This window comes from Lates calcarifer, linkage group LG6, assembly GCF_001640805.2.
Source record: "Lates calcarifer isolate ASB-BC8 linkage group LG6, TLL_Latcal_v3, whole genome shotgun sequence".
Taxonomy (NCBI): domain Eukaryota; kingdom Metazoa; phylum Chordata; class Actinopteri; family Centropomidae; genus Lates; species Lates calcarifer.
In genome coordinates this window covers 16,690,250-16,718,087 of record NC_066838.1, presented here as the reverse complement: position 1 = coordinate 16,718,087, position 27,838 = coordinate 16,690,250, and the positions used below count along the sequence as shown (strand labels likewise).

Sequence of the window (27,838 nt, the reverse complement as noted above, 5' to 3'; positions counted from 1 at the left end):
AGTTTAGTCAACAAACTTTTATTAATTAGTTGAGGGATACTAATGCACAGGTAATACAACAAGTTTGGGAGAAAAATTGTAACAGTTCAGACTCAAAGGAGGTGTCGGTGCCTCCTACGTTAGGTACTATACAGCTTAATTTCAGATATGGAAATCTTTAATACATCATTAGTCTCATTTCACCTGTTATTTATATATCATAACCAGTTATGAGCTACAACATCATCTCTTAAAACTCTTGACAGTTTCATCACAATGGCCACCGGGAACAGAGGCGGAAACCATTTCCTGCTTTTGAAGTACGTAGCATACAAAATGAACCACTGTTGTCCAAATAAAAAGGGTAAAATTGTCAGGCTGTCTAAGGGGATTTCTAAGGATTAACCTTGGTTTTGGAAATAACATTGCTGACAAAGGGAAGACGTTTGAGCCTGCTGTTTCCCCAGGTACAAAAGTCACACCACACACAGTCCAGGTAACTAGAAAGCTCCAACAACACTCCTATTTCAAGCCTATTTCATGGTATAGTAAGTGCACTAAATACAGAAACAAACACACATACATATGCCTTGTTGTCCCATATTGAATAGATAATAATAAAGGACTCTCTCAATGTGTTTGTCATTGTGTACTGAAAAAAGCTCAATTTATGTGCATCATCAAAATGAATAAAATAACAGTGTATGCCGACACATAGGCCTACAATGTTCTTTGTGGTCTACAAATTTTTTCAACCTTTTTTTTTCTTTTTAGATTTCATAATATGTAAAAAGCATTTTCAAAGCAAACAAATAAAAGTAGGGGAGTGAAAAAAGCCATACATTTTTGAAAAGACACATCAATATCAAAATATCAGCAAGCCAACAAAACCAGCTAAATATGGTGTATTGCTGTACTCTCTAAACATGTTGCAGTTAGCTCACACTGCGGGATAGATATGTGTTGTCCACATCATAGGAAGACAGATAGTAAAGGGTGTGATAAAATATAAAATACCCACTGTTAAAAGCAGTGCTAAACTATCATATTGCAACACCAAAGCTTGTCAGGTAAACACAGTCAATGTGACGTTATTAATGAAACGAGTAACAAGCAGCTGATGAACTGATTCTGTGCCACAGCATAACACTCAATGAAAAGTGTTACCATTTCTGACATCCAGTCATTACAAAGGTGCTAACTGTTTAATACACTCACACACACACACACGCACATGCATGCACACACACACACACACACACACACACACACGCATACACACACAAGGTCTGGACAACTCATATTTGAAAAGGTCCGAGGACCAGTCAGTGCTTGTCTTACTTATCCTCTCTGTCAGTTGAACCTGGATAGAAGATAAGGGTCCATCCCGCTAACAAGAGACAGACACATGCATATTCATCCCCCTCTGCACCTGAATAAACTCCATCAGTTGATTAATAATGGAGGAATTCAGCTCAAATCTTTGCTTAACAATATAAAAGGTCACGGTGCAGGGATGACACCACCTGGGACACACAGATAAATTTCAAATTTGATGTTTCTTTGAAAATGTTCAGCTGACATCAGTGCTTGATTTGAATGACGACATTGACATTTGTTGGTGCAAAAAATTTTTAAGGACTTGCCAGTAAGGAGGAAATGGCAGGATGGATTGATGGACTTAACTGAGTTGTATCAGGTCCTTAAGGTAGAGTGGCAAGTAAAGCACCCTTATTATCTCACCAGAATATCCTCACATCACAACTTTATCCAAAGCTATCAGATTGCTACCTACATTATACACACAAGAGACTATAAAATAGATTTATGATCTGTCTTTTTTTTAAGTAAGTGAGTCGTTACTTTTATGGACATAGACTTCAAATATAAATCAAATATTTATGGAGTTTTCATTTGCTCAAATTGTTAATATAACTGTGGATTCAAGTATCTACTTTAAACATGTTTAAGTGAAAATATTCTCTGATTGCACACATTTAGATTTGAAAAGTAATTTAATAATATTTGATTACTTTTTTAAAATCTGAAGCTAAACTAGCATTAAGTGGTAGAGCAGCCTTAATTCAACAAGACCAGTTATGGCTTTGCCTGGTGTGTCATAATTATAAGGTCATGTTGGATTACAGATACTATATAGAAAGAGTTAACCATGCCGCTCATCACCCATGTAAAGACAAATTTAGTTTTTCTCTAGTTTAATTTTCTGTCAGAGTAAAATATTCTCGCTCCTGTGCCTGACAGCCACTAGGCTAAGTTGAATACTCCTGGAGTGCAAAAATACAAGAGGGGAGCGAGAAGGGTTAAAGTGCAAGGCAATAACTTTGAGCGTCCAGGAATTAATTCATATACATTATTATATGTGAATCTTCATTTGCAATTTTTCTGTTTTATAAAAGATCTTTTTTTTTCTCCTCAACCTCTCTATAAAAGATAGTATTTTTATTCTCTCCTTAGTTCTTCAATTCAAGCTAAAGCAGTAGCCAAAAATATGGCCTTCTTTTAACATGGTGTCACATCATTTGATTGTGCTGCAATGGTGCAACAAGCTTCACACAAAATTCATCCTTCTGTCCAACATTTAGCTTTGCCAGTCCTATTTTAGACAGAATACTTCAAGTTTTTAGTTTAAAATCAATTAAACAATCCCATATTAAGTATTATTGTAACTAACTCATACCTTACAGATGGAAATCTCAAACAATCACTTGCGGTGATACTCTGCTCATTAACTTCAGTGTAAAAGAACTGTGGAAATAACCTTTTGACACATAATTATGGTTGTCAAAGCAGATACCTTTCATCGTCATGTGATGCAAATAAAATAAAAATAAATGTCACTGATGTGACACCCACATGGCTGTAGGAAAAACAGAGTGGAACACGATTAACAACTGACCAACATCTTAGCTTATATGACATTTGCTTACTTGAAACATGAAAAGTAAAAAATAAAATAAAATAAAAAATGTAAAAAGAAAAACAAACCAAAAAAACCCAGATAAGGGTAAAACCAGAAAGAAATAAAATAAAAATCAAGTTCAAAACAACATTGCACTACAGCACACACTGCAAAAATTCTGATTGCTCATGATCCAATTGGACGTGTCAGGCTTGAAAATGACAGATGGCATCATTGCTTTGAGTATATAGTTATATAGATATAGATATTGTTTATGTACACAGTACAGTATATCTGTGAAAAAAATGTGAAAACACTAGCTATCATTAAATGACTTCACCATGCTAATAGAATAACCTTTTTAAAATCTCTCAAACACAACATGAATCTCATAGAGAGAATTACTCTCTGTTTGTTAGGAATACTACCTCTGTTTAGAAAATGCTATCCGTGTAGAAGTCAGGATTTTATCTTTGATTACTACTGACACCCCTGCTGTGAGTACAGAAAATGAAATGTGTGCCTTAAAAAGGAGACAAAAGTGGAATGGAGAAATAAAACATTACTGTTACTTGAGTATTGTTTATAACAATAGACACATTAACTCTGGGGTCTCAAAATCAAGATTGTGTTTTACTTCTTAATGGCTGATTTAACTTTCTTCTTAGTGCCAAGTCCTTGTGGAGATACAAAGGTCTTTTAGCTTCCTGGCTTAACATTTACAGTAAGCATCCTCTCTGGCTCCTGGGTCGACAAAAGCAGAGCTACTCTGACAACGACAGTCTCTTGGGTTTGCTTCGTCTGGCAGCGGAGGGGATGGGCTGTCTGTTTTGGCCTGAATTAGCACTGTCCGTTGGGTTGGGGATCAGGGTCGGAGATTGTGTTGGGCCCAAAGAAGAAGTCACGGCAGGGCTTGAATTTTGAGTAGTGGCAGGTGCTTCAGTTTTTGTTTGAAGGGGTGCGACCACAGGGGGCCGTTCTTTGGGCTTGCGGCCCCTCTTCTTACCAGTGGTGGCACCGTTTCTCACCTCAGCTTTGATCCCATTGTTCTCCGGTGCTTTACTCTTGCTACTGGAGACCACTTGGCTGGCTGCTGCACGAAACCAGTTCTAAGGCAATAAAACCCACTTTTAGTGACTACCTCAACCTCTGAAGAAAGAACAGGAACATATATACAACCTTCCAACTGTAATTAGTGGGGCAAACCACCATGTCTGAATATAGTGCTATGCCCTGAGGTCCCAAAACACTTGAGAGCAAGCTATTACGTTGTGGGGAAAAAGTTGTTATTTTGTGGGAGCAAAATCAGTGTACTGAACAAGTAAGTTATTATGTTTCACAAACTGTATCTGGAAAAAAAGATTAGTATTCCAACAAGAGCTGTAGAAGTTGCTCCCAGACATTAATGTTAATGTTTGTGCAACATAGACATCTTGTTTCCCCACAAGTTAACACCTTGTTATCACAAGATAAATACACCATCCTCTGTAACTTGGCAGGGTTACACTGTATATGAACAGAAATGGAAATGCTGCCAATTGGGTGATACTAAATGACACAGGAGTTTGTTTTAAGGTTATCTGTGACATTTAGACCAAGAATGACCCACCTGTGAGTGTGTTTTGCTGATGTGGTACTTGACACCACTTTCTGAGCTAAACTCCTTCTGACAGATCAGACAGGTGTACTTCCCCAGTTCTCCACCGCCCTGCAAACACACACACACACAAACACAAACACACACATATATTAACACCGCAGCATATCTCCTGTTGCACACAGAGTAGACATCAATACTAGGTATCAATCAACACCAGAGATTAAAAAGTAATTTATGCATCTGTGTAGACAATATTTTTCTTACACCTTTCATGTTGCATTGATATCCTGTGTTGATGGAATTAACACATTTTTATATTAGCAGCTATTTTCCAACATTATTTTATTTTCAGATCAGGCTAACAAAGTCTGTAATGTCCTTTCTTATATGTCCTTTTCTGTTTTTACAAGATTTTTATTTTATTCATTTTACCTCCGTAATTCATCATGCTTAAATTCTGTGGTAATTCTGTGTGTGTGTGTGTTTTTCCTCTTATTTTTTTATTTAAGTGTCAAGAGAGACAAATGTAATCAGGCTGGTGTCTTTGCTGCAGGCGGGTGTTTGTACCTGGCTGCAGTTGGCGAGGTGGGCTTTTAGTCCTGACACACTGGAATAGACAGCTTCACAGTTCTGAGACAAAACAGAAATAAATAGTAACTGAACGCACTCAGCCAATCCATATTCATCTGTAATTCAAATATGGAAAGTAATTTTCTGTGGATGGTAGCTCATCAAGCCAAGTTAATGTTCTTACTTCATTGGTGCAGCAGATGAAGCCCTTCTCCTTGACTTGGTTCTTCCAGGTTTCAAGTAACTCTGGGCTGAAATTGGGGAGGCCAGGGCGAGTGTAGTTTAACTATACAAAAGAGAACAACTATATCATTATTCCTGGTAGATTCACCATTTACTGTGTATGTAGAAAAAGGAGAGTGTGGGAGACATGTTTATCTGTTGGTTTCACCTTTTACCTCTTGCACCTGGTGTTTTCGGAGCCTTTTCATGGAAAGGCTGTCTTTGATGCATGTCAGTGTGTAATCCTTTTTGTTCTTGTGAATGTGTGAGTGTGTGTGTGTGTGACAGAGATGTTTTCTTTTAGTACACAGTGCTAATGTATGTCTGCTCCTGTGCGAGTGTGTGAGCTGAGCATGCATCTGTTTATGTATATTCTGTTCAGGTCTTTATGTCTGATAGGAATGCAGATCATGTGTACATAATGCATTCACTTTCTGTCCTCACCCTCTTGCTGTCAGGCACCAGGTCGTCCTTGATGCGGCGCTTGGTGCCCCAGTCTTTGGCCAGCTCGTCCTCTGCTATCTCCTGCAGGTGGAACACTGCCACTTGAGCTGAGCCGGCGTCTCACTCTGCCGCTGGGGGTCCGTTCAAAGTCCTCCCCCTGGCTCTCATTCAGCGTAGCTTTTTCTTTGTCTCGCTCCCTCTCCTTTTCTTTGTCCCTGTCTTTCTCCCTTGGTTCCCTTTCCTTCTCCTTAGGCTGGCCGGATGGCGCTTTCTCCTGCCAGTCCGTCTTCTCAGGCTGGCTTTGCTCCCTCTTGCCTCCCGATGGAAACTCTTCAGAGACCACCTGGAGAAGCAGAGGGACCCGTCTTTTGAGTTGAAAATGTGGAGAAACATACTCAAATACGGTAAACAGTGGGAAAACAGCTGTGTCCTACAACAACAACTATTTTCTTACCCTCTCTTTGCCGGTGTTGTTGTTGGTGTCAGTGATATTGTCCTTGCTGTTGCTGTTAGTGGTGGCTGTCATGGTGGTGGTGATGGTTGGGGAGTGTTCGGTACGCACGTGGTAGTCTCTGCCAGCCTTAGAGCGGTAGGTTTTTCCACAGTGCTGGCACAGAAACACAGGCTTCTCATCGTCAGAAAACTCTCCTCCACAACGCTTCTGGTGATACTGGTAGCCCATCAGACTGGAAAAGTGGGCTGAGCAGCCCTGTACGTGTGTGTGTTTATGTGTGTGTGTGTGTGTTTGCAACATTATGTTTATGTGATTGTGTGAGGCCAGTGACAGAAATGGGACAGAATTAAAACAAACATTAAGCAGGAAACTGGGTAAATGAAGCAAAGCGTAGGTTTAATGGAACAATATCACTGCACTTGCTTAATATTTTGTGGTTCCTCGTAGAAAGACAGAGAGAAAACAGGAGTAAACTGCTCATTTTTCTTGGTGACTACATGTCACTGTAGAGAGTCTATTTTTCGCAGCTCTTTTCTCTTCCTCTCTCTCTGCCTTTTGCACTCTAGTGTGAGTAATGGGAAGCAGAGTGTTGATGTGGTTTTGGGCAACATGTCAAGAACAAGGCATAAAGGAAAAAGGAGGGAGAGAGGTAAAAGGAGGCAGACACTAGAAGAGGAGCCCGAGGAAAAGGGAGAAACAAAATTCGAAACTGGCATTTGAGGAGAGAGGAAAATGTGACAGGAAAGACAGGAAAGCTGGACAAATGGAAATGAAGGACACAGGGAGGCAAGAGTAGTAAAGACAGAAAGGAAGAAAAAGAAAGGGACAGTAAGAAGGAAGGAGTGCATACCTCACTAGGACACTTGATTCGTCCCATCTGTTTGAGAACTCGGCGCAGCCTTTCTCTCTCCTCATGCTCGTCGCCCGTCTGGCCTTCGCTCCCCGAGGGCTTGGGGGGGGGGCACAAACACGATGTCACATAAGTGTGTCCCACCACAATACCTCCTCCTCCCTCCTAACGTTAAAAAAATGTGTTTTCCATCTTGGATGTTCACACTGTGCCAGGATCATTAAATGGTTTCATGGTGAGGCTGTTACTCAAGGCATGTTTATGACAACTGTCAAACTCATGTTTTCACTCGAGTATTGGCTGGTGCCAAACCCCAGCCAAGACCAGAACAACAGATGGCGGGGCTGCCAGGGAGAAGAAAGAAGAGCAGTGCAGGGGACTGGAGAGAGTCTGGACTTAGGAGCCAGTGGAGCAAACTTCATGTGTTTTCTCATGTGTTAACACACAGAGAGAGAAGTGAGATGACTGAGATGCAATCCTAGCTTTCTGTAAAGGTAAGGAGGAGATGAGACACTGCCTGAGTGCTTCACTAATTCAAGTAAATCACGCTCAAGCCTGCAGGCAAGAGAACAGACACAAGCTCAGCCTTTGATTTACACTGGCAGGGGAGGAAACCATGAAACTACATCAGCATGTATTCTTAATGCCTCTATCATAGACGGAGAGAGCAAAAGAGCGAGCCTGAGAGTGAGCGAATAGGCGGCAATATCACAGCCGCAACAGCGACATCAAGGTCAAGCTCAGTGGGTGACCCCTGTCCTTCTGTCAGCATGCTGTGTTCTCCCACACTGCACTGGGGCTAGGCCATGTGACTGCACTGACAACACACTGGACCCAGGGTCAGTGCAAACGCCAAATCACATCATATAAAAATCAAGTCAAACTTCACAGCACTGCATTTACCGGACTTAAATACAAACTGCTTCACAGAGAAAGATTCAACACAAATGGTAATAAAAGCAGCAGCACTGGCACAGATAACACTTCTAACAAGAGTAAAAAAAAAAAAGAGTAAAATTAATCAGTAAAAGCATTTTTGCAGACTGAAGACTGGAAAAATACAAGTATATTTACAGAAACAACACCTCTGTAAATATGTCCTTAGATGACCAAGCCTGCCAGGACTTGTAGTGTGCCATGGGCACAAAAAAGAGACAGAGCTTGAGCCTCTATTCTCAGAAAAAAAAAACATTTTGTCCACTCAAAGACACAAAACAACTGTCTTCTTGATACACAAGACTAAAACGCAGCATATTTAAGGGTCTTCTTTACACCAACACTGCGCAAAAGGGACTTTTGTTGACAATATACATTGAATAAGAGCAACATATAAAATGTCCTCAGATGCCTTTAAGTGCGTATTTGTTGGGAAACATAACCACAAACAAATTACCAACATGTAACACAAACTACAATAATAAACACGACTGATACAGTCAACAGACATAATAGCATAGTAACTTGTTAATGTTAAATAATGTTAAGGGGGCTAAAGGTATGTCTGAAGTAATGTGCTATTAAAAGTGCTGTTAAAAGATGTTTTGAAATGAAAGTATATGACACTAGTTAATCCCACAAACAAAAAAAGTTTTAATAAAGTGATCTGAAAACATGTTTCTTGGGGATCTCAGTTTTAACACACTCATAGTGCTGTATTTTGCTCTGCTGGACTGGAATTCTGCCAATAAGGTCAGGGCACAACAGGTCTGCACTGAAGACAAATGGCGGTATCAAACAGTTTAGCTTGGCCGACACAGATGGCACAGTCATCTATCATCACTGTTAAACTGGCAAACATTACTCACTCAAAATCCTTCCCACTCTCTACTGTATACATACATGTGAACATATATCATGTACAGCTAGAAAATGTGCTCACACAGAAACACAAACACGCATGTGGTATGTCACAAGGTTTGCTGCATGTATTCATTAATCTTTCATGAGACTTTTTTAAACAGGCAGCGTTGAATTATTCAGCAAACTTCATAGCAGTACCATAGCTCTAATGCAGGAGTGTCATGATAATATCTTAATGAAGCTCTCTGCTGTCAGAGTTAAGACAGCTGCGGAAAGAAATGCGAGCATTTCAAGGACAAGAATACCAATCACCAGTTCAAATGTATCATCGTTTGCAAACCCCAAGATCACGTTTTTTAGAGAGATGGGCACAGCATCTGACAATGAATATGCAACAGATACAATGTAGTATAGTTCATGGGAGTGAAATGGATTGTTGACTCTGGAGGCATATCTATATGGGAGGACATCTACATGCAGGACACCCCTAAGTGAGCCCAGTGAAAGCTGACACTACCATCAGCATATGGTGGATTTCCATACATAGAATGCGTTGTGTAATGACTAACTACCCCGTTCAGTAGGTCAGTGTGACAGTGGTGAAACATTTGCTCTCTGAACACCAGAAGCATCCCCATCTGGATACTGACTACTGAGTGATGGCTTAAGGGGCAAAGATCATTCAAAAATAAGCCGTCAGCCCGCTTTAAATATGATTATGTGAAATTTTGAAGCAGGCTTTAGGGATTACAAAATCTGCGGGGTGTACCTTGGTGCTGTGTTCAGCCATGGTGTGGTAGTTGAGGCCGGCCTTGGACCTGAACTGTTTGTGGCACTGCTGGCACTTCAGGGCATCCTGGAGCTGCAGGGGTTGAAGGCCAAACAGAGGATCAAATAACATTTCTATGAAAGGAAACTAACAAGTAGCCCACCTTTGCTGGCTTTGGTCTTTATTGGATCCATCAATGTAGCAACATTTCATCTATAACCTAATAGAGGTCATTATTAGTGCACATTTCTGGTCAAAATAAGGGGCAAAGGACATATCAGGAAACTATAGGAGCCAGAAAAAGCTAATTTAACACACAATGTTCCTTTTCGTGGACTCCTTTCCTCGCCTCTGTATTGATTTGAAGACGGAGGTGTTTTGATGGTGAGCGACCCAGTGGTAATGTGGTGATTCTGTCATTGCTTAACGGCAGGCTGTCACTTTAATGACACATGGGCCACTGGGTCACAGAGCCATTAAAATGGCTGTAGGAACATTTCTCTCCGAGGGCCTAGAGGCTCCTCTACCACTCAAGCTGGCCTGTCCTCGGGAAAAGCTCAATATAATGTAGTCATATTAACTTTTTCCAGGCTTCACCTCTACCTCGTTTATTACTATTATTGACCACAATTGAGTGCAATGCAAACAAACTGCAGGAGTGTACGGTGCCTTTCCCCTTGATCCATTTCAACTGATATTAGCTTTCATATCAGAGCAGATGAGTAAAGGATATGACATGGTTAAGATTACTGTAGTGAGATACTGCCTGATGTTATTTCTACAGCCTTCCAATCAATATCTTTACTGTAAAGGCTCCCCAGACTCTGCACAATAGGGTCCTCAGGGAGAGGTATCTAATAACATTGCAGTCAAAGTTATAATCCAGTGACGAGATTACAGCTCTGGGTTGAGAGAGCTTTATTTCATACTCAGAGAGGGAGAAAAAAAAGTTTAATAATTATGGTGTGGAAAAGTTTTGTCAATATGTATACTGTTTTTTGAGGCACTGTGCTGATTAACACATCATGTGTTTTGCATACTGTCACACAGAATCCTGACTTAAGCAAGAACAGATTTGGATTTGAGACTTCTCTCCAACTGAATAACACGATGGTGTAAAATTAAGGACGTTCATGTCTTATTCAAATTTTCAGCAGGCAGAAGTGCAGTGAAATCAAGCTTGTACTGAGGAATTTGCCTTGGAATGATATTAACTAGTCTGATGATGAAAACTTTAATTTAGATTTCACAGCAAGCTGTACCAGATGTTGTGACAGCACTCCCACCCCGCTCCAGCATGATGGATGGCTGTATCGCCCACTGACCTTCTGGCAAATCTCCATGTGTTTCTTGAGGCCGTGGATTGTTTTTCTGGTGACGATGGAGCAGGTGGGACACACCACTTCGCCTCGCTCTGAGATTGCTCGCTGCCACTGGGTGTCAGGAACAGCACCTTAGAAACATGAAGATACAGTAGTACTTTGTCAGTTAGCCAGGATCAGGTTTTCCTGGTATTATGTGCTTAAGGCCATGACATCTCCCTTTGTGTACTTAGTATTCCTGTTTTCTCATCTTACAGTTTAATTTTATGCTTGTTTTAGCAAGTGATAATGTGTAGTGAGTGAGTCACTTGTGTAAAATAATCCCCAAACAGGTGATTCCCGAGTGTCAGGTTTAAACAGTAGCTCTTTATTAGGCTTATTTTGTAATCATAACCAGGTCACTGTATTGTATATTATGCCTCTTTTTAGTCATCTACTTAACAAATGGATGAATCATTTGACAAACGATTTATTCCGATTTTTGTCATAAGCTAAGCTGTTTTCAGGTTTCTTACGTATAACATGAAGAGTAGCTCATCAGGTTTACCTGTAGCAGTTAGGTTGTCAGCATTTGAATCAGTGCATCAACCAGGTATAACAGCTGTTACATGTCAGTTTGAATTGATTTGTCAAAAACCAGTCCCCATCACAGACATCACATTTTGTTCCTTGGCCCACCAGGATTTAGAGCGAGGCAACAACCTTCAGTACTTTGGTTACTTTGGTTACTGTTCAAATTTTTTTCCATAGCACCAAGTACTGAAACAGTCAGTTAGTAGAGCTGGTGCTAAAAGCTTCATCAGAGTTACAGTCTTGTTAAGTTACTCTTAGTGCACATATCACAATAAATAGTGCTCTAACAACTAACTAATTAATGATTAGGAAAATAGATTACCAACAATTTTGAAGATCAAATAATAATTTAAAAAGATTCATTAAGCAAAGAATTCCAAACTTTCATTGGTTCCAACTTGTCTGAAATTGAGGATTTTGGGCTTTTCTCTGTTGTATATAATGCTTGGGGTAATGACTGTTCTCTGGGAAACTGTGAGAGGCATTTTAAAATATTTTGTGACATTTTATATACTAAACAACTGACTGATTGATTGATTTAACGAGGAGATAATGAGTAAATAATTGAGACATTAATCAATAATGAAAATAATAATTAATGGTAGCCATATACCGCCATTCTGTTATGTTTATTATGAATGTTATTTAGGCCTAAGAAAAGTTCTTGGATGGAGACACGCCACTGGTAATAGCACTAAAGCTGTACATTTCTATGGACAAAATGATTCATTTAAAAGCTGACATAGGTGTTCACCAGAGCTTGTTGTGGCTGGGTCTTTCTTGGAGGACTGACTGGGAGTAGATCTCCTTTGAGGCTCCTCACTGAACCCACTTCCCTCTTGTCTTTTTGCACGGCCTGCTTTCAGCTTTTCCTCCACCTTAGTCATACCTGCAACACACATGCACACACACACACACACACACACGCACGGACACACACACACACACGGTAGTAATTAATACACCAATTGAAAGTATTCAAGGTAAAGTGAGATATACAAGCAGAAAGGGACAGATGGAGGACATTGCTGAACAAGAGAAATACTAAAAAAGGGAAAGCTGATACTGAATATTAAAAGGAGAAAACCTCAGTGGGAGTGGGTTCAAAAGAGAGAAAGAGATAAAAAAAAAGAGAAAAGAAGGTTGTTTATGAGTTGCACCAGCATAGCGACAAGCGGACTGAAAGAGAACAAGAGAGAGCAGCGAGCCCTGCAAACTGTGGATGATTTGTTTGATAAGTGCTGATAAGTAGTTTACAACACTGTGCATACATGAGTCACATTTTCAATGTATGAATGAGACGGAAAGAGAGAGAGAGAGAGAGACTTGAAAAACTGTGTGTGCGCCTCAAAGCGTGAGTCACTGATTCATTTAGCTGCATGTGAAACACCTCGCCAGTTACCGCATTAGCACTGTTAAAAGACCAGCATCATTGATCAGCAGCAGTAGAGAGCGCTCACAGTTACTCACATAGCCGATCACGTGACGTAGCAAAGCCCCCAACCCACAATCCCCATTCCTGTCTCCCAGCAGTGATACATTTGTCCTCCCAAAGTCTCCATTATTCAGTAAATAATCACAGGGTTCCTGAGGCCTGCTGTATTGTCAGCAATCAATGATGAATCAGCCAGCACAGCACAATCTCCTCTTCACTATTTCTTTTATTCACTTACTAATATAAGTGAATAGAAATACACCCACATGAGATTGCAGCATGAAGATGTTTGATTATTATGGACAAGTTTTCATGAGAAAACATGGTTTACGGTCAACAAAGAGGTGAGAGAAATTTCTACCTTTCAATCCAAACGTCCCAGATATAGAAGGTTGCTCTCCAGTGAATTTCTTGGGAGTTTTCTGCTTCCGTCCTGGCTCAAGAGAAAAACAGAGACAGGGAATGGTCAAACACATACAGTGCGAGTGCAATGAGAATGAAAGATGGAGTCTATTACAAAAGATATGCTGTAATCTTACTGTGCTTCATTCGCTCCGGGTCTTCGTCGGGAAAGGAAGGGGGAAGACTCCCCCCTTCGCTTTCACTACCTCCCGCGTCAGACGACGTGCTTTGGGACTGCGACTGCTGGGACTGGGGAAGGGCTGGCTGGGACTGGTGAATCTGCTGTGAAGGCTGACTGTGGCTGTGCTGTTTCCTCTCGCTCTTCTGGTGGGCCAGCTCCCCGTTCTGAGAGGGCGTGGACACCTCGTGGGTCTTTTTCACTTTGAAGAACACCGGAGAGGGGGGACTGTTCTCCATGGGCCTGAATTCACAGACCGAGGGAGGATAGTTTTGGGCAGTCAGCATTATGACGTTACTAACACCATTATGTGGGTCAGTGTGGGTGGGAATTTGAGCTCTTAAATCCCAGTCACCTTTTCTTGGTGTTGGACTTGACAGGAGTCTTTTGAAGTTTAGGCTGCTCATCCTTGGGCTCCACAGTAACCCTGTCTGGGTGGTTCCACAGCTTGTGCTTCTGCAGGCGCACCTTTGTGGCAAACACTGCCTCACAGTAGGGACAGCCATGACTCAGCTTCTCAGCTACGGTGGCCTGATACAAACACAGACATGAGGAGAGGGGATTTAGAGAGAGCTTCCTCCCTCTGCAAAATCAGATGACAGTTGGAAGCTGTTACTGGAAGCCTTCAGTCATAGGTTCTTTAAACAGCCAAACTAATTGCTCACGTATGGTCAGTAATTACTAAATATTTGGACAGTGCGCAATATACATTCTCCAGAAGTTTAAACTAATTTCCCCACTCATTTATCACTGACTATTGTGGAGTTTTATTTGAGGGTTTTCTTCAAAACGTAATACTGTGATCCACTGTTAAAATCTAATCTGAAGCATGAGGTAGAAATAGCCGCATAGCAGGAAAGAGCAGAGGTTAGTGACTCACCCCCTGGCAGCGTTGATAGTGGTACTTGACGCCATAGATGCTGGGAAACTCTAACCAGCAGCCTGAACACGGACACTTAACCCTGGAGCGGCGCTTAAACTCTTCCTTCCATTGTACTATCATATGGGCCTGCTCAGGGGTGAGGAAGAGACAGTTGAATACATGCGAGGGTTATTGCTATACTGTGCTGTATATCGTGCATATTCATGGGGAGCTGCCTACTCTGTGCAAGGAAAAAAATGAAGCCCACTTCAAACACCCACTCAGTTCAAAGAGAGATACTCACAGGGATGCTTCTCAGTTCCTGCACTTCTGCTTTAGGACGACCTTTCCTCTTCCCCTCTGCTGGCTCATCACACACCGGACCTGGCAAAATGGGAGAGAGAACCATTTCTGAGTTAGCACAGAGTACTGCCTGTGTTTCATATCCACAGAATAGGAATATTAATTATGAGTGGTATCGTTAAAATCTAAAAGAGTATTTGCATTGGGACCCCCTGCATCCTGGACCTATTTTGATCTTAGCACTTCTAGGTAATTTCTAGATATTTCATGGACCTACACAAATACCCAACTTCAGTAAAATACCTTTGTAAGCCTCTAGAATGTCTGAATGTGGTCATATATTCAAACTAAATATAGGCAAAAACAAATTCATGCAGCTGTGGTGGGTCTGAATAATGAGAAGCATTAAGATGTTAGATGTGATTGTCCAACAAACAGAGGAGGAGAGTGCATGTGTGAGGGAGTGTGTGTGTGTGAGAGAGAGAGAGAGAGAGAGAGAGGACAGTGTGTGGGTAAAGGCCTTCTGTTGAGCCAAATAGATCAGCTATAAATCGCTAGCGCCTGTGTGAACCTCTGACACAGCACACAGCAGACCGACTGCCTCAGCTCTCTGTCTCTGCTCTCTATTACTCCCTCCCTCCATCCCTCATTCTGCTGCCCTTCCTCTTTTTTTCGTCCCGTGTCTAGCTTCCCCTCACTTCCTTTCCCTCTTTTCCCCTCCCTACACCCTTCCTGATCTTTTTCCATGTGAAACTTCAGTGGACAAGCAAGTGCACTGGCTCATTACTGCTCTCTTCTCTGCTACAATTAAACCTCTGCACTATCAGCCCTGCACTCTATTTCCTCTATACACCGCTACTTGAGAGAGGGAGGGAAGACAGAGAGAGCCGAGGATGAGTGTATGCATGTGAAAGAAAGGGAGGTGGGGTGGGGGGTAGATACTAAGGGAGGAGAGGAGAGCAGAGGATGCTGAGGGAAAGGGGAGAGAATTGCAGAGGTGTATGACTTCTTTCTCTGACCAAGCAGAATACTGAATGACAGTGCTGCAGGTAGGAGCTGAGGTTGTGCTCTGCTCTTCAGAATGATATATCTATACATGCGCTCTCAATTCCCCCTGCATTGATCTGGCAAGACCGGGTAGTGGCAGCAGACACAAGGCAAGCATGAGACACAGATGCTATTCAGTCATATCAGATGTAGGAAATGTCAAAGTGAAACTACCTGAAGCAGAGATGATAGTCCTTTGTTGTGAAGTGGAATGCAGCAGTGGTCTTGCACAGACTCTTTTTTGAATTTGCTTCACTTCCCCATGCTGAGGAACATGAAAATGTGTCTACCAACTGCTTTCTTCTCCTACAAACTCATTGACAAGCAGCGACGGGATGCACACATGCCTAGCACAGCCTGGTTTGTGGTGGGTCCCAAAGTGGATCAGAGCGCCTACCAGGATTATAAAAATGGTCGGAGGATTTCTCATCAAATAAATGAACTGACTTCCTGCCATTGCTGCCTGCACGAAAACAGCTCACGTTGGCGAAAGAGCACCCTTAGACCCAAAAAACATCTCTCTGTGCCAGTGATGTTAATGTACACTCCGGGACTAACCTACCATGACCTCCCGCTCTCATTTCCCTATGTGTTTTATTACACAGTATCAACTTTTCCTTTCTCCCTCATTTGTCTCTCTTTTTGTTTCTCACTCACGAGCACAGACACAAACACGGGCTGATGGATTATATGTAATCTTTTACTTCAGACTCATAATAATAAGGTAGAAAGAAAATAAGGCAGGGCTGAATAAGATTGAATGAGAAGTAACACCGTGTTGCTGGCTGTGTTTGGGAATAGTTCACGACACAAGGTGTAAACACACGCGTCAAAGTGTGCACTGATACACACAAACAAGTACACAAAACCATTACCAGTGTGTGTGAGTGTGATTTGTGCGCATGGATATGAGTGTATTAATATTCTCCAGGCGGCACAGCATTTCTCTATTAGCTGTCTGGGTAGCAGCTGGAGAGGTGATGCAGTCGGCGCTGCAGCTCTTGTGCTGAGGAGGAAATTGAGCATGCATTCTAATTCCTGTCTTAGAAAATAAAGGTCTTGTAAAAGAAAGGCATAATTAATGAATTCTGCTCTTGGGAAAGATATGTTCTTGTTGCTATGGGAATAAGATCCACTTGTCTTAGTTACCACTATCAGAGGCCTCTTTTCCAGCAAGCAGAACAATTAGGCCCTCATACAGTAGGCTACAATGGAAATAGGCATGTATACACACACACACACACACACACACACACACACACACACACACAAGCCAAGGCAGCACAGGTGTGCGTGCCTTAACTTAAACGTAAAATTAAGTGCACAACGCCATTTGTCTTTGCTGGGGTGAATACGCAAATAAAATAACGAGTGCTCAGTATCTTTTACTTTGTTTTGCTTGCTTGAATATGGGTAGCACACTCTGGCTCTCAGACGTTCCAGCAATCACAGCCATTGTCTTGGTATGAAACAAAGCAGGCCCATTGTGTCAAATCTACACCCCGGTTCTCAGGCACAGGCCATGGGGATAAAACAGCTGTTCAACTAATGTCAGAGTATGACTCGCTCCCAGCTGTCTGCAACTGTTGCTGTGTACTGGTTAACCCCGACTGAACAGATGAGAGTAGAGGAGAGTAGAAGAGAGTAGAGAAGAGTGGAGAAGAGAAGAGAAAAGAAGAGAAGAGAAGAGAAGAGAAGAGAAAAAAAGAAAAGAGAAAGAGAAGAGTCAGGGCCCAGGAGTGCTGGCAGCTGCCTAATGATCTCAAATAACCTCTGAGTTCTCCTAGCTACGCCTGCAACTGCTCCCCCTGAGTGCAAGGGTGCACACATTACCCACAAACACACACACACACACACACACACACACACACACACACACACACACACACACACACACACACACACACACACACACACACACTCTCTCTCTCACACACACAGGCGCACACAGAACAGTCATTTGTTTTCTTCGACAAACACTCACACAGGAGCCTTTGTCTGTGTCTGCACAGTAGGGTTTAGACACACTGTAGTTTAGACAGACAACACACACAAAATACAAACACCACTCACCACTGACACAACTCCATGGAAAGGAGACATAGTATCACTACTTCCTCAATCTCAACGGACAATAGATGGAGAAACTGATACACCTGGACACAGTGCAGAGTAAACACACACTGACAGAGTGTAACTGTCTCCTGTATGTGTAAGCTATCCTGGTTTACAGTGTAAGCAACCACTAGACCGTCTCTTTTAGTACTTTTTTTTTTTTGCTTGACAGTTTATCCTCTGTGTTTTTACTTCTACTGGTTCACAACTCCCCCCCTCTCTGTCACACATTCTCTGTTTACGTCAGCGCACACACACACACCTCCTACTACTTCCTATTTTCCTACATGTTATTTTTCATCCTGAATTCTCATTTCCTCCATTCTCTTACACACACACAAACACACACAGAGAGAGAGAGAGAGAGAGAGAGAGAGAGAAAGAGAGAGAGAGAGTACTAACGCTCCCATCATATACGCACCTCTCTTTGAAGACGTCCCCATAATTCCCTCCCAGTCAGGCCTGATTCCAGACAGTGAGTAAGAAGAAGAAGAAGAGAGGTGGAGCAGCACCAGAGCAGTCTTGCTACCCAGACACTGACTAACTGAATGAAAACCAGACTCTCTCAGTGAGTCCGGCTCTCACTCTCTGTCTTTGTTTTTTCCTTTCTCTCTCTCTCACTCTCTTTCTGCCCTCCCTCTCTCTCTCTCTCTTTCCGTCTTTCTCTGCAACTCTGTATCTAAGCTTACAATCTCTTAGAGACATACACTTGTTGACACAAACATTTGACCTCATATTTATCTCAATTTTTTGTGAGAAACTTGCAAAAATACAAAACATTGCATCTTACACCATTACACCTGCTCTGATTATTATATAAATTAAACACATGAAATAGGACAACCATGCTTCAGTGGAAGTTTTTATCACTCTTCAGGTGCTACAGGTGGGTGCAAGTAAGGGGGTCATGAGCAACAACCAAAAACGTAAAAAAAAAGAAAAAAAAGAAAAAGTAAATGAACAGCATTTTCTGCTGGATCACTGTGAAGAAGATTTGAGACACTTGTATCATCTCTTCATTGGTTACTTTCTGATATTTACAGGCTCCGTCAGATAGGTAATGACACAGTGCATTAAACTTTAGGACTTGATATAAGCCACTATCAGCACCAGCGTGCATTTTGACAGTGTTGACACTTAATGCTTCCATTGGGGGCACCAAAGTAGTCAATTTTAAAATTCAATCCACTGAAGCTTTAACATTACAGGACAAATAGAAGTGAGTTTCATTTATTCTAGGTTTGTACTACTATGTGACTTACTGTTACAGACTTGAATGGGGAGATCTTCTTACTAAATAACTGGTAATTAGTGCCCAGTCTAAGAAGAGTGAGTGTCCTAAGCAAAGCCAACTTTTGCTGCCCTCAGTGGTCTGAACTTCTGTGTAGGGAATCACTTTGTGTAGGTCAGGACTCACCACACAGACCTGTGTTAGGCTATCAGTTTACTGGCACCACTAAACCACACTTAAAGCAGCCAAATCAAAGAAAAGAGCTTGGGCTCGAGATTCCTGCTACATAATCTGGTGACTCACAGTACCTCGACAGCCTCTTCAGGCCTGCATTGATTTTACAGCCTTCCACATCAGCTGCATGCTTCATATTATTGGAAACCTTATCTATTGCCTGATGCCCATTTGGCCCATGGCCAATAGTGTGTTTAGTGACATCCAATCACAACAGCTTCGGATGACTGGTCACATATGTGGCCAGTGAATTCCTGGGGGAGAATACTGACAGGTGAACTGACAGCAAGGAAAATAAAACACTTTTAAATTTAAGACTGACAGGACAGAGAATTAAAGAAAATGAAAAATATTTACAGATGATGGTGGAGTTTACAATCATCGCGCTGAGGCATGTTGTGGTCCATATACACGCACCCATGAAAAAAAAAGCACGTGTTTATGCAACAGCACATACAGAACTGTATATGCGAGCCAGACAGACAATGCCTGATCCAGACTGTTTGCAGTGCCCTCCTTATGTACAGTGACTCACCAACTCAATCTCTCTCCTCTCCCATTTCCCTGTGCTTCTCCTCATCTGCCATCCTCAAGTCTGCCAAATAAAGGTGTGACAGAGATGACAAAGGACTCTCCTCAAAACGAGATGCAGCATCAGGCCGAGAAAAGCACCAGAATTCAATTTCATCCCAAAACAAACATTCTCTGATCTATAGCTCTTTATCGATTTTATCTTTTGGTATTTCACCAATTTGGGAGACTCATAGCATCAGCAGGCGAGAACTATGAAATATAAGAAATATGAGATGTGAGAAGAGTGGGGGTGGGTTGTATGGGGTAATGGGTAGGAGTACGGTGAAGGAGGGTTGCTGGCATGGAACTGACGGTGGCAGGAATAGTGAGGTTGGAGGTCTAGTGATTCACTGCCACTGATAATACTGCCTAATAAGTGAGACGTGAGAGAGATGAAGAGTTGGGAGGATAAAATGGAAAGGAACGACAGTTCATGTGTGGAGAATTGGACAACAAACAAGTGAGAGAAAGTGTGAGCAGGCAATAGATAGAGAGGAAAAAGCAAGAGATTGCTTCTGAGGCAAATATGCAGGGTCAGCAGATGGAGAGAGTGGGCCTGAAATGAGGGTCGTGCAGTCGGAGTAGTGGACTGTCATATGAGAACACACATGCCACACACACACACACACACACACACACACACATGGACATGTCAACACAAACAAACCACACAGACTAACACACTGAACATAAGCAGAGTGATCACCCAAACTGCACGCCCTCCATCATTCCCCAAACTAATAGAGGCAGCATCAGCACTGGAACACCCACCTCCCCTTCCACACAGCATGCTCAGTAGAAAGTGTATCCTGTTTTCAGGTTGGGTACCGTACAACTCTCCATCAAAGACAGAAGATGGTCACACGCACACACACACACACACACACACACACACATACCCAGACTCCACTCATTTAGGCTTGCATTAATGTTTGCAGTAACAGGCCTAATTTCATGGTTTGCCTACAGCACTTGGCAGAGCAGCATTAGCTCTGTCCAAATACTTTTACTGTAGCTTGTTAAACAGCTCAGAGTACTGGTGGAGAGAAAAATTACAAAACTAGCGTTCTAATCGGATGTTATGAAAAAAAAAGTCTGAGAGCAAGGAAGAGAGAAACAAAGAGAGAGCATGTCACCCTCAAGGACCACATCATTTCCTGCGAGTTGTCTGGTGTGGCAAGGTGACAGCTCAACCACAACACTCTAGGAAAGCACACAAACCCCAATTTTTTCACTCTTTGTTTCCATGTAGAGAGGCAAAGACGGATTTCAGGAAACCACTGGTCGAAAAACAGTCCAGCCAGACAGGATTTCTTCATAGTTACATCATGCAAAGTTTCCGACGGGGACATTTATCAATAGGCATGAGAACTGATAACGCAACAAGGCAAAGCGGTCCGAACTTTCTGTGGAAGTGGAATGAAAAATGAAAAGCGACCAGTAGGAAGGGGGCAGATAATGGGGTACCTGGTTGTCTGAAGAGCACACTGTGTACAATGGGCAAAGACTGAGCATTGAAAAACCTCCACAGGGAGCCCTTAGATATTAATGTCTTTGTTTCCCCAAACCATAGCTCACAGCCCCCCTGGGATAGACAAGCTAACGCCGGGCTCATTATTATTATCAAGATTAGCACTGTAGCATTTTCTTCTCATCATTAGCTATAGAAAGCTCAAGCCAGTCGCTGATGAGTAATAAGCTAAGAAGGCCAAATTTGTAAAGACGGCTTGCTGTATGAAAAGATGAAGAACGTTTGATGCAGGCGGAGCTGGTGTTTTGCAGCAGGAACCAGTCACTGAATACCTTCTGGCTTTAGCTTTTAGACAACATCTGAGTAAATCATCACCCGTAACGGTTATGGTGAGGTGGTTAGGGAACACAAATTCTACTCTAATCAAATGCCTTTTTGGAATGAAAATGTACAATTTCTCATATATTTCTTCTGCTCTGCTTTGTGTCTAAATTAATTGTTACATTAGGTTCTTCATGTGTTCCAGTAGCCTTGTGTTTCCCCTCAAGGCTGGTGGACAGTCTTAGAGAATCTTCAAACCATAATCACATAAAACTCAGTCCACTGGCAACGTTACTGACTAAGCCTCTCTAAAGGCTAGGGAAACCCCTGGTAATGTTCCAGATAAGAGCAACTTTCCAGCCAAACAGGACAATTCTTCAACTACAACATAGTGGAATGCAGATGCTTATCTTGTGCAATCAAATTGTGCTGGAAGCTGTCCTTAAATCAGACTTAACAAAAACAGACTCCTTAGCACTTGCAGAATCGAAACATCTGATATAATTGCTGCACCGGTATATTTGAGAAGCTTTACTTTATTGAGAGTCAAAGCAGATCAACTGTAGAAAGAGAAAACGGAATGAACATGCAGAAACAGAAGAGTCAAATTACCAGAAAAAGTCCCGTGAAAACCAAGACCAAGCCATCACCTGTGATGGCTTTACTTACTCATTAACAAACCTAAGCCAAGTGCATTTCAGGGCATAGACCACCACCAACTTTACACTGATTGATTCATAAACAATCCTTGTTTATTGAGTAATAAAGTGTAAAAAGTCTATAAAACATAAGACTCTAAAGAGGCTGCAGAGAAATGAACTGCCTTCTACCACTATAAATTCTTTAAGAGCAAAAACACATCATGCAATGAGTAGGAGAGCATACAATGCGCCTGTGCTATACTGCTAACTACGATAAGATTAGGCAGAGACTCACAAACAAACAAACAAACAAAAAAAGCTTCGCATTACCGTCCACAGCAAGAAAACACATACACACACACACATACAAATACATGCACCCACACAAGCGTGCAAATCCAGCCTACAGGGCTGAATATTAACACAGAAAGAAAACAAATTGAAGCACCTAGTCTAGTATTGGTGCTCTGCATGTCTGGGAATGAGAGGCTATTTTGTAGCAACCAAAACAACTGGGTCATATTAGAGCAGCCCCAGTTTTCCAAGTCTGCCTGACTCTATTAACGAAGTCATGATGATCTGCTGGTTATTGGATTGAAACATAATTCCCTAGTCCGACTCTCTCTTTCCAAAATCTTCCATCTACATCCAGATGGCCTGGGGTTTCACTCATGTCAGTGCTTGGCAATACTTGTTTGTTTGGTTTTCTCACTGTAAGGCAGTCTGAGGAAAAACGTTGTAGTTTCCAGGCCCTTCTGTGGCAAGAGGGGTAGAATTACATTGAGGCTGGGGAACCATTGATTCTTAGTAAAATATAACCCATTCAAAAAAGCAGTAGGGATAGTTTTATGCATGGTATGTTGATCAAATCCTGGAAAAACAATACAGAAGTTCTGAACAGCGAGCCTAGACTTAAAGAACTCCAGCCAATAGACAGTCAATGGAAAACAGAGATAAATGTACAATAATACAACTGAAATCATCACATATGTCTCAGTGTGTTGTGTTGTGAAGGAAACAGCTGTTTTTTAACACTGCATCGCCACATGGAATTCATCCTGGAATCAGTCCAGGAGCAAACCTGGGTCACGCAAACAAAAGCTTCCCCAGGTCCCACATTTAAAATAATCTGTGAAGAAATACTACATAGATCTAAAGTCACACACTGTTTTCATTCAATAAAGTGCAGCGGCTCGCCACTCACTGTGTTTGTTGTTGTTTTCAGGGCCTGGTGTGGTTCTGACAGGCTCCTGAGGATGTCCATGCTTGGGGGTCCGGCCCCTCGGCAGCCCTGATGAGGACAGCTTCCCAAGCCTGGGGCCACTTGGGCTCTCCATGCCTGCAATGGTAGGTGGGGGTGGGGGTGGGGGGGTTACAAACACACAGGAGAGATATATAGCTGGAGGCAATATTGGGATGCTGTCTGCCCTCATTAATCCTATTCCATTGCTTGTCAAAACATCATTAGCAATGTCCACCGCATCAATAGCCTGTGATGATGCTGTCTCCTTGTTCTACAATGCACTTTTCTTCGTGTCGGCCATCGCTGCTATTGGACTGAGGGTTATCTGAGCAGAGGCGCACACATCATCTGCAGTGGTAATGAGGGTGTGACCTTCCATGTTTCATTTCAAAATCAATACTCTCACTTACACGCTAACTCCATGCTCTGCCCATTAAACAAAAGGTGAGTCAAAGAGAGGTGGGGGATAAAAAAAAGCTCCTTTCCTGCTTTCCAGAGCAGCCCTGCTTTCCGTCTTTATCATGAAAACCAGTGGTGCATCTCTTGAGTGGGTCAAATGGTCAGCGGCGAAGGTTTTTTTTTTTTTGCTTTAAGTGAGGGGTAATCCTCATTTGTTGACCTCTGCGTAGACTGCACAGTTTATTCTGCCAATCCATTATACATGTCACCACCGTTTTCATCCATAGTAAGCCTATATGTCTGTTTTGGCCTCTCGCCACTGAAGCCTCATCCCTCGTCAGCGTGGGACAGTCTAATGGATGAAGGCTGACAATCGCTAATTATGCTAAGTGGGACTGATTACGATCCAACATGCTTTCTCTTAGCACACATTCATGTCACCCTCCTAATGAATTACAACAGCACACAAAGGGTCACCCAGTGGGGGTCACTCAGTGTCCGTTTACATGCCATGCTATTCACTGTACATTGAGCGATGACGGCTCATCCGTCACGCTGATGATAAAGCACATGCAGCTTGTTGTAAGTTATTGATAAATTTGACTTTAAAAAGGCACGGGTGAGCTCGCTGCACGATGCAAGTTGCAGAGAGAGTGCACACGCCGACACTAGACACCTTCCTTCCTGTATGATATGTCAGAGTGTGAAGAGAAGGAGCATTTAACTACTTAAGATAAACAGATGTTGTGAGACAGATGAAGACACAGTAGGCTGGTCTGCTGAATTATCACTGATGAAAAAACATTAGCTCCCTTTAATTTCCTGTAAAGAAACAGTACAATTATCATATTTTTCCAATGTGTTTCAATAGTGACCTGTATACATTTTGTGCACATAATTTTATTTCCTATGTTATAAACTGGGCAGTTCTATAATATTCATAGAGGGTGCCACTTTTTAGGCTTGTTGAACACAGCAAGCCCCAATTTAAGAAAAAAAAACAAACCAAAACATTGCAGCTGGTGTTTTCATAAAAGATTAATTCTACAAGGAAACGACAGCACACTACAGTAACTACATTACCATACATTTTGCTAGACACAACAAAACCTAGTGACACCCACTCACATCTCCTCGCACAATCTGCTGACAAACCAACCTGGAAATAAGTATTTTAGCTCCGCACGTGGCACACTGCCATGCTGTGTGTGTCAACTACAAGAAGGTTACTGAGTTGCCTATGTTGTGTGGTTAAGAAGAAGAAGAAAAAGAAGAAGTGTGTCCCACTTTCTTCCCTCGGCCACACCTACCTGGACTGTCGGGCAGTCACCCAGCACCAGGGGCCGGGTGGCCCCGGGTCACCCACGTGAAGGAGGAGGAGGGGGGTGGAGGTGGAGGTGGGGGGTGATGGGGTGGGGGGGGTCAGGAGACAGGCACCTAAGTGGGCGTTTTTCCACCAATGTTATGTTACATGGCAATCACACCCGCTGTGCGTCAAGGACCGGTCAGACCGGGGTTGGGGGGCCAGAGAGGAAGCGGACGGTCGTCACCGTCGTCCTGTCCCCCCACTCTGCAGACGACGACGACGACGAGGTGGAAGAAGAAAAAAAAAAGAGCAGGGCAGGAGATGAGAAATTACAATTTCGTCTGTACATGAAAAGAAATCCAGGATACTTTCACCTTATTCCCAGTTTCCAATTGCCTTGCCCCCCTCCTTTCCTGCATTAATATGTATACCACAAGGCACTTCTTCAACCTCTGTCTTCTCGTTAAACACTCCAGAAATATTAGAAATAGCCCGGAAAGATGGGTAGGTCCCCGACTCCTTGAGGAAAAATATTAGAATACGGGATGGTTTATATAGGCAGTGAAGCAAAATGGCGACTTTATTACGAAGGAGGAGTAAAAAAAAATCCTTGCGCTGGCTGGAGCTAAAGGGAGGCACAAAAATATGTTTAGTGCAGTAATTTCGACGGCTGCGAGACAGTTGGTTAGAGTAAAAGAAAACGAAGCGAAGGAAAATCAGCAGAAACACCAAATCTCAGTCGGTTTTCGTACACTCCTCGGTTCCTTACCTCGGGATTATTTCGGTTTTTTATACGGATATTATCTCGGCGGCCGTGTACAGTATTACAGTAATGTGTGTTGGGTCATGCGCGTATCCACTCCACCTTTGACAGTTGCAACTACAGTCTTGAGGCAACTTGCAAACTCTCGCGTTATTATTATCTTTATCGAGACGATTAATATTGGGGTTTCTTCTGTCTAATAAACTCGCTGCAATACCGGCTCGTGCTGCTCTTCCGACGTGACGGCGCTCGCTCCTGACGAAAAAAGGGTCAGGGCTTAAATTCCTTAAATCAACCTTCGCCAAGTATTTTAATCTAGTTGCTGCTAAATGTTCTCTCCACGCGTCCTCCAGCCTATCGCAGCTGTAGCAGATCAGACAGGGAGTATTATTATTGTCCAGCCGGTGGTAGGCTGATCTGGTTGTCATTGCCTTACTGTAGGCCGGTGCTGTAGTCAGTCACTGCAAGTAGCTCTCTACAGAAACCACTGGAATAACAAAAAATCCTAAAAATTGCAAAAAGCTGCGCACAACAGTTATAGGCTATATCATTTATTCAGAGGCAGTAGGCTTATATAAATAAAACCAGGCTTTTCTAATCATGTAATCCCAAAATTCAAGGTCAATATTAAGACACAATTGATCCTATTGATAGTAATGTCAGCCAAACAACAAACAGGCCTGCTGTCAATACACTATTGGATTTTTAATTGCTGTGGCTGAACGCTGGCTACAGGATATGTGCACAGTTCTGGCATTCCCCATTTAACTCAGCTAATAATAAATGTTTCACACATGGTGTGAAGCCACATCTTTCTTGTATGACAGCTCAGAAAATGAATAATTCATGGCTTCTTTGCCACCTCACTCGGTTTCAGTAAAAACAACAGAGGGTCTCTCTCTTAGTCTTTGATTGGTGCCAGTCATCATGACCTAATATTTCCTATTAGTGGAAATCATCTGAAACCATGATGTAATGTATGAGTAAAAACTGTTTTAAACATTGCCAGTGGAGGGCAGGAGAGCCTCATTTTTGTAGCAGGTTTACTGTGATGAACACAATTAGTCCACAGTATCACTGGTATTTAAATAAACTGATATCCATTATGTTTTATAAATATTACTTTAGAAAGATGAAAAAAAGATGAGAAAAATTATGTTTTCCCTACTTCAAACATCATGGCATTATGCACTGCACACATATGAGCATAGAAATATATTTTTTTATATTAATCTGAACAAAATTAACAGACAAGCTAGAAAAAGGTCACATGAGGGAACAAAGCCCTAATGAACTGAATGAACTGAACATGACATTAACATCTTAAATACAGACACCTCTCCTATGTCTTAGTTTACTGTTTAATAAAAAAAAGAAAGTCACTCCACAGATTCTTGTATCTTATATTAAGTATCAGCAAGTTAATACCTAATTTTAAGGACCTTTTTTTTAAACCGACTTGAGGTTTCAAACATCATTTTTAATGTTTAATCAAGGTTTGTCTGCGTTAATTTTCCACTAGGGGGCAGTGCTGTTCTGTGATTTGTCAGGAGCAGCTCATAAACCATATGGACCCAGAGGCCCCCTGTAGCATGTTTGCCACATTCAAACGTGCGGTTGTTTTTCATGGCAGTGTCATGTGTGTTGGTGCAACAACATCATCAGACTCAAGGGAATGCTCAGCTGATTCATGACACACTGAGCCCCAGGGGTGTTTCTCCCTCAGCTGACTGACAGCTGCCACTCTCCTGCACAGAATGTCCAACTGATAAAAGTTAAATCTGCTCTCTTATTTAATGGCACGCTGATGA

The 27,838-nt window shown here is 42.1% G+C and overlaps 1 protein-coding gene across 1 annotated transcript; it reads right to left on the bottom strand.

Annotated features, from left to right (window-relative positions):
- Positions 1-2: 2 nt before the first annotated feature.
- Positions 3-26,561, bottom strand: znf512b (zinc finger protein 512B). The gene is given in 18 exon segments (XM_018686027.2): positions 3-4,008; positions 4,509-4,607; positions 5,067-5,129; positions 5,254-5,355; positions 5,736-5,846; positions 5,848-6,078; positions 6,190-6,342; positions 7,040-7,138; positions 9,609-9,701; positions 10,934-11,061; positions 12,258-12,392; positions 13,300-13,371; positions 13,478-13,761; positions 13,874-14,049; positions 14,399-14,527; positions 14,685-14,764; positions 23,521-23,655; positions 25,269-26,561. Coding segments are annotated over 17 exon segments (2,433 nt in total). The 5' UTR covers positions 23,654-23,655; positions 25,269-26,561; the 3' UTR covers positions 3-3,663.
- Between the last annotated feature and the right edge of the window lie 1,277 nt (positions 26,562-27,838).